The sequence below is a fragment of the Salmo salar genome, chromosome 04 (assembly GCF_965601325.2).
Source record: "Salmo salar chromosome 04, fSalSal1, whole genome shotgun sequence".
In the NCBI taxonomy this organism is placed as follows: domain Eukaryota; kingdom Metazoa; phylum Chordata; class Actinopteri; order Salmoniformes; family Salmonidae; genus Salmo; species Salmo salar.
Window position 1 is genome coordinate 81,587,042 of NC_138294.1, and position 7,724 is coordinate 81,594,765.

At 37.6% G+C, this 7,724-nt stretch overlaps 1 protein-coding gene across 3 annotated transcripts in view; it reads left to right on the forward strand.

Annotated features, from left to right (window-relative positions):
• The window catches only part of LOC106603848 (gamma-aminobutyric acid receptor subunit gamma-2), a 74,247-nt gene extending 67,007 nt beyond the window's left edge, over window positions 1-7,240 (forward strand). For 2 of the 3 annotated variants that reach the window (XM_014198040.3, XM_014198042.3), the window contains one exon: window positions 2,563-7,240. In XM_014198040.3, coding sequence (XP_014053515.1) covers window positions 2,563-2,841 — 279 coding nt within the window. In that variant the 3' untranslated portion in view covers window positions 2,842-7,240. Of the gene's footprint in view, window positions 1-2,559 lie in introns of all 3 variants that reach the window. The other variant, XM_014198041.3, reaches the window with a different exon arrangement.
• The last annotated feature ends 484 nt before the right edge of the window (window positions 7,241-7,724 follow it).

The following is a 7,724-nucleotide window of genomic DNA, read 5'->3' on the forward strand; positions in this document are numbered from 1 at the left end:
TATGGAATTTCTCGTGGAAGAATGGTGTGAATCCCTCCAATAGAGTTCCAGACACTTGTAGAATCTATGCCAAGGTGCATTGAAGCTGTTCTGGCTTGTTGTGGCCCAATGCCCTCTTAAGACGCTTTATGTTGGTGTTTACTTTATTTTGGCAGTTACCTGTATATTTAACACTCAAGTAAAGAAGATAGTGTGCTTTAAAAAATGGAATCACCCTGAATCTATTACATGGAAGTGTAACATTTCATAATGGGGTAATTTGACTGAATTTAAATACCACTAGTCAGAGGATACTGTAAGTATGGTAAACATTTGAACCAGCCATTTAAAGTGAGGCCATTTTTATAGCTATTTTAAATAATGGACAGAAAATGAGCTACAGCTGACACTAAGCTTTGATTATAGTGGTAGGGATCCAGAGTAGGAGACTAAGGCCTATATTCAACCTGTAAAGCTGAACTTCCACGGTGCGGATTGAGTAGAGCCCTAAGTGTTTCCGTCAATTATTCATTTTGAGAGGTTGTCTACTTCATCCGGTTAAAGCTGGTTATGCCACTTTTGTTTGCAAACCCCGGCCACACTGCAGGATCTGGGTTTGCTCTTCTGCTTGAGCTAGCTTCCACTACACGCTTCCTTCTCCCGTGCAACCCCCCCCTTTGAGAACCAAGTCACATGACCTGATGCTGCTTCCTGGTGCAAATCTAGGTTGATGATAAAAGGTTAAAACAATGTAATAATTCCATGCGGAAGCGTTGGAAAATTAACAAATTCTTTGGACCAGCGCCATTGCTGATTCTACAGAATTAACGAGCGAAAGTGACTGGAAGCAAATGTTAGCAGTACAAAAAGTTTCCCATTTTAACTAACTACTCACCAAACACAACATAACTGTTTTACTGTCATTATATTCTTTAAAAAATATATAAAAAATTATCTGCAGCCACTTTATTACTTGATTTCTCGACCATTGGTGACATTTTCAATGCTATCCCTGTAGAATCAGCCACAGAGCTGGTCCAATGAATGTGTTTATTTTCAAACTCTCCACATGAAATTATTAGGTTGTATTAACCTGTATATTTTCCACCTAGCTGCAAATCCCCTGGTTGTCAATCAGAGTATAATGTGGAACCAACCAATCTTTACATGTGGTTATGCATCGTTTTCAAAGGAACTACAAGCATACTTGTATTCTAGTGCTGGGCAAATTTGAGCTGCAGAGAAGGAGCTACAGTCAAATCAGTGTTTTGATTTTTTATGATGACACATGCCTTAAAACAATTTAACCCCAATGCTTAGGCATTTGATGGTACTTGACACACATATAATTAATTTTATGAGGACATTAGGAAAGCAGTATGATTACCTATAGATAGCACTGGTATGACATCCATTAGCTACAATAAAGCATAATGAAAAGGAAAAAAACTTCCAAGAGGCTAAAGGCTACGGGATAGGACCTAGAGGTTAGGGATTAGTGCCTATGGGTTAGGGGCTAGAGGTTAGGGGATAGGGACTAGAGGCTAGGGGTTAGAGGCTAGGGACTAGGGGTTAGAGATTAGAGGCTAGGTACTAGGGGTTAGAGGCTACGGGATAGGGCCTAGAGGCTAGGGCTAGAGGTTAGGGACTAGAGGCTAGGGGTTAGACGCTAGGTGTTAGAGGCTAAAGGCTTTGGGCTCTGTTCAGTTAGTAGCGATTCCATTCAGTTTATTTGAAGTGGAACAATACAATACTGTATGTAACTGCATCATTATATTTCTAAATGAATCATACACAAAATATTATGCTGGGTCAGCAAAAACTCAGTCTTATAGTTAATCACGAGAGAAGACATATGTGCAAAGGTGGCTTGCCATTTTGAGATAAAAGCCCATGAAAATGCTAATTGTGCCTCCTTTGACTGATGGAGCAAAGGACTATTTTAGGAATTGTCAGAAATGAAAGGCTGTGCCCTCAAGTGGTGAGCAGGCTTTAAAGGAGGTTGATTTAACCCATTTAGGGATAGGAAATGGAGGAACAGTGAGTCCCTGCTCAACAGTCTTTCTTATCCTACAGCTTAAATGTTCCCCCTCTGAAATCCACACAATGGCATCCACATACAGAACAAGAATTATGTAATTTGAGTGAATCATTATGCAAAAAGGGACTGTGTTTAGGTTTGGGACTAATGATAACCATGATACTCCTTGTATTTTCCCATGACGTGCAAAACAGAGCTTAAAATAGGTTGCCCAGCACTAGCATCATCTTTCGACTAAATAAATCCCAACTACACAATGTATCCTACAGAAGCCAGATACTTTGTACTTTTGGCTTTACCCATAGGTGTAATTTGCATCGTGTGTTTCAAGGGAATAGTCCATTGTCAGCTTTAAGCCACTCTAATTAAATACAGGTACCACTGATGGCTTATTTGTGTTTTACTGAAATGCTTAAAAATATTCAATTTCCAAGTGAAGTTGCAAATTATATTTTGTGTACTAAGATAGAGACTAAATTAGGTCCCCCATGTTTCACCTCTTAGACTCCAGTTGCTAACTGTGCTCTCTCTGTTAAAAGCAGACCCCTACGGTGGACATACGCCCTCGCTCAGCCACCGCCATCCAGATGAACAACGCCACCCATATGCAGGAGCGGGATGAGGAGTATGGCTACGAGTGCCTGGACGGCAAGGACTGCACCAGCTTCTTCTGCTGTTTCGAGGACTGCCGCTCCGGGGCCTGGCGGCATGGGCGGTTGCACATCCGTGTCGCCAAGATAGACTCGTACGCTCGCATCGGTTTCCCCACCGCTTTCGGTCTCTTTAACCTGGTTTACTGGATCTCCTATCTCTATCTCTAGATCCAGCGTGTAGCCAGACTTAGAATATATGTTCTGCTCCAACAAGACCATTTTTAAGAAGGGACCCACTGAAATGTTTTCCTTTTATTTTTGTTTCTCTTTTATTTCGTTGTTTGATCATTCATATTTTTTAAAGCAAAAGTTGTAGCAAACCCATTAGGCATGCAGGGATGTGGAGTCTGATAGTGGAACATCGACTGTGCTTTGTGTAAGCAAGAACCTAAGCTCACCATAGTGATTCTGCATGACTATGTTTCCCAGATTCCCCTTGGTCAGGTATTGGTTTATGTAGAAGTTATTCAATATCAAGGCCGCTTCAATGTTTTATTTGTAACTGCCCTTAGTCAGCATATTAGATCACAGTGAAAAGGGCAGATTCCTGTTTTTTTGTATTAACAAGTTACGCATGCGCTACAGAAGACAAATGTCAGATATGACGTCAGCTTATTTTCCCATGTTTTTATTTATTGCTATATTCATCCGTCCAAAATACAAAAAGCACTTTAATAGTTATATAGGTTGAACAGTAAGTATGATTTTACATTTTACTTTGATATGTTTCTTTTAGCTAACAGTTAAACATTACTTTAGCAGTGTTAAACATTACTTTAGCAGTGTTAAACATTACTTTAGCAGTGTTGAACATGACTTTAGCAGTATTGAACATGACTTTTTTTCATGTGTGGTCAGAGCGCTAGAAAAGACTGTTTATGGTCGACTGTACAGACACTGTGTATATATGTTATTATGTAGTGGTTTACATTTATTGCATGCACCTTTCAGGCCAAAATTCAACACGTTTTAAGGTATTCTATTGTTGGCTATGGATGCAAAAAAAGAACACGGCTGATTATTCATCATTTTTTTAGGAAAAGTAGAAAATGAGACAAAAATACTTTCAGATGTTGACTTCTAAGTTCATGTTCATCTCCACCAATATGTATTAAGACAGGATCAATACAGACCTTACAGGAAAAATGTTATATAAACTTTTATGAACTTGTAGTGTTCTGAGGACCTAATCTTCCTTTTCAAACACTTTGCTATTTCTGGCAATCTTCTTCAATTGACACAGGTGTGGCTGTGCTGGCTCCTATGGGAAGTGTGTAGATAAAAAATAGGCATCAAAAACATCCCAAAAATATTCTGCTCCTTTTTCTCCCCGACAACCACTTGGTGGACGTGAGTATTACACAAACACAGCAAGCAGTGTTTTACTTCATTCGGCTGGCACGTTGAGTGTCTACACTGGAAGCGGCAGTAGTTCTGAATGCCTACACCCATCAAAATGCCCAAACTCTCAGTGACAGAAAACACACTCTCATTTGCCATAAGACTGAACAGCATTGCTTAGTCACTGCATTAAAACAGATCCATCTGTCTCAATGGGTGGTTTAGGGGGACTTAAGGCACAAAAACTAACAATTTAACTGGAGGAATATTGCTGAACTTGACAGCTCCGTGGAGAAGAAAGCATCTGCTTGTGACCAGACCAGATGCATAAGCCTTACTCTCTTTGAAGAGACACACTGTGGAAATTACAATGATCTGACACTGAAAACGTATTGATCTGGGAGAAGTTCAGGAATTCATTTTGTTTTGTTGTTGTTTTTTCCAGTGTTTATAATGTGTCAGTACAACATTACTCATGTACTGTATAGTGTAGCACATTGTGAACGTCAACATAAGTACTCAAACTGCTTTGAGTACTAATGTGCTTCACATCATACGGTACAGAGGTCTTACAATGCAACTTGAGGGATATTTATATATCCAAATCATAGCCAAACGTTTCCAAACGAGTACCTTAGGTAAAGGCAGCCCGAGGATGTTAAAGAGCAGTGCTTGAATCGAAATCAATAAGTCATTATGCATATTGTAAGTAACATGATATTATGTACATAGTAGATCACAAAAGGAAACCAACACTTAACAAACCCTTACATTTTTGAATGGGGCACTTATTGGTTTGTTGTCTTTCCTTCATTTAACCCCTTTCATTTATATCATTACATTATGCTTGAACCTGTGGGATATTGTGGGGTATTTTTCAAGGAAATTGTATTTCCCTATTTAGATGGCCCTTAACGAAACAGAGATGGAGAATGTCATTTGTCAACAACGAGACACACTTTCGTTCTATGTAGAAATTCATTTATCGTGTTGTAGTATTATTTTCCATGTTGTGGTCTACATAGGCTTTAAAGACCAGTTATAGTCTGTTCATTGAATGTTATGGCTAAAAAGGTAGGTGGCAAAGTTACTTATTAACCAGCCTCAATTGAAAATATATTTTCAGACATTTTACTGTGATGTTAGCTACTTCCTGAGGTACTGAACAGATGTGCTACTCTAGAGTGATCTTCAGAGTTTCTGTATTAACTGTACTACCCATAGTTAGTTGAATGAAGTGGAAACTGAAGCGCTTTCATTCACTAGTGGTCCTATATATTGTACCTGTTGCGAAGCTATCACTCAGTACCAGGGTGTGTCTTAAGCATGTATGTTGTTTTTTGCACTTCTTGAAAAGAAAGGAATTGATTTTTTGGGCCACTTGATAGTTTACTTAAAGGTCCAATGCAGCCTTTTTCTGAGTAACAATTAAGTACCTTACTGTGATAGTTTTTTCAAAAATTAACAAAAATAGCTTCTTAGCGAAGAGCAATTTCTCAAGCAAGAATTTTGCTAGGACCTTCTGGGAGTGGTCTGAAAACTATCTGTGAATGGCAGAGAGGTTTGGAACTCTCTTATTTACATTTTAGTAATTTAGGAGACGCTCTTATCCAGAGCAACTTACAGGAGCAATTAGGGTTAATTGCCTTGCTCAAGTGCACATCGACAGATTTTTCATTTAGTCAGCTCAGGGATTCGAATCAGCAAGCTTTTGGTTGCTGGCACAACGCTCTTAACTGCTAGGCTACCTGATGTCACCAGGCAGGCCAAAACTGAAATTTCAGGTGGTATTTTCAAACAGCTCTTACACTAAAAGGGCATTATCATAATTTTCTCAATTTCACAGTATTATTCCAACCTCATAGTCTGAAAATGTATTTTTTTAAAAACGTTTTAGACTGCACTGGGCCTTTAATGTGTAGTGTTTACTTCTTTTAAAATGTAAAGGAATGGAAGGTTATGGAAGAACAACTAAGTGCCAAACTTTGACACAAATGTGATATATCCTTTCAGAAACCCATAGTATCCAAGGATCTCTAAATTTAAATGAACTGTTTTGCTGCACTGGAGTTTTTGGAAATAATATGTGAACAAGAGAAACACGTTTTGTGTTCTTAGAGAAAATATATTTAACACAATTTTTATATAATTTACTATTAACACATACAGCATGAAAATATGACAAAAATTTGACTTTTATTTGCATATCTTTAACATTTTCTCATGGTCTATTGCATATGAACAAATATCAAGGCACAAGGACTAAACCATGAGTTAGCTTTATCTAAATGTCTCCTTCTTTCAGCACACTTTCATAAATTCAAGTTTCACCTATGAAAAGAGAATGAGTTAGCATAAGGCATCATGTTTTGTTCGTTTGTATGAAGGACTGAGTGCAGTCAGAAAGTAGAGATGTTTTAAACTGAGGAAGTAGTTACTGAGGTATCAAGCCAGAGTGGAAGAACTGTATTTGGTTTATAAATACCCAACGACCCACCAGTCTTTCGAGCTTGAGAGGTCATGTTATTGAACGGGGATGGCATACAAAATCTGATTATTTCTATCAACTATTTAAATGTTACTTTACTATAACCACAAAAAAACATTAAATTGTATTTTTGTGATTTCTTTATTTTCTTGTGCTAGTTTACAGTATCGTACATACAGTTGTATAAACTGTTGAAGGTTTTGGAAGTCTGCTGGTACTTGCAAAGATATCATAAAATATACAGTATTTGCATAAAATATATAGGTCAATCACAAAGATTAATATATTTCTGACATTGAAGTAATGTGGTATTACTCAGCTTAATTTAGCCCCATGCCTTGCCTCCATCTATTCGACCATCACATTTATGTTAGATGAAGACTGAGCATTCAACGATCAAGGAAGACAGAGTTATTTTATTTTGGGCAAACTATAAATAAGACCCATGTGAAGATCACATGTAAATAATTTATATTGTTATATATTTTGTCAGACTGGGAAAAACAATTATATATACCACACCATCATTGCTGTATTGGGTACCTGGGTTCCAAATACAAAATAAATATATTATAAATTCCGTTGATATGTTAGTTGTTTGCCATCTCTGTATATTTCTTGAGGACATTGATGAATTATTCTTGGGGTCTGCATAATACACTAAATGTACTGAAAATATCCTTTTCATAAGGGAATTGCACACAGCTGTGGAATTTTATAATAAAATGATTGCATTTATCAATGTGTCTTGTTTGTCAAATCAACACGTTATGTACATAGTATTACAATACATCTATTTAATATACATTGCTGTTATTCTAGCAATGGCATGGTATAACACAAACAAATGCGACCATGCATCAAAACATGACACACTGGAACATTTGATGCTGGTTTCTCACGCTGTATAGACCAGGGGTATTCAACCTATGAGGTCGGGAGCCTGCTGTTTTCTGTTTTAAATGATAATTAATTGCACACACCTGGTGTCCCAGGTATAAATCAGTCTCTGATTAGAGGGTAACAATGAAAGAAAATACAGTGGAACTGGTTTAGAAGTCCAGAGTTGAGTTTGAGGGTTATAGACCATATAATACCTGAAGTCCATCATGATAATCACCGGGGAGAACAGATTCAAATCTGTATTGAGCTACGATAAAGCACTTGGTGCCTAAACAAAAAACAGATAAAACAACAGATGACAGCATATTTGGAGGCATGT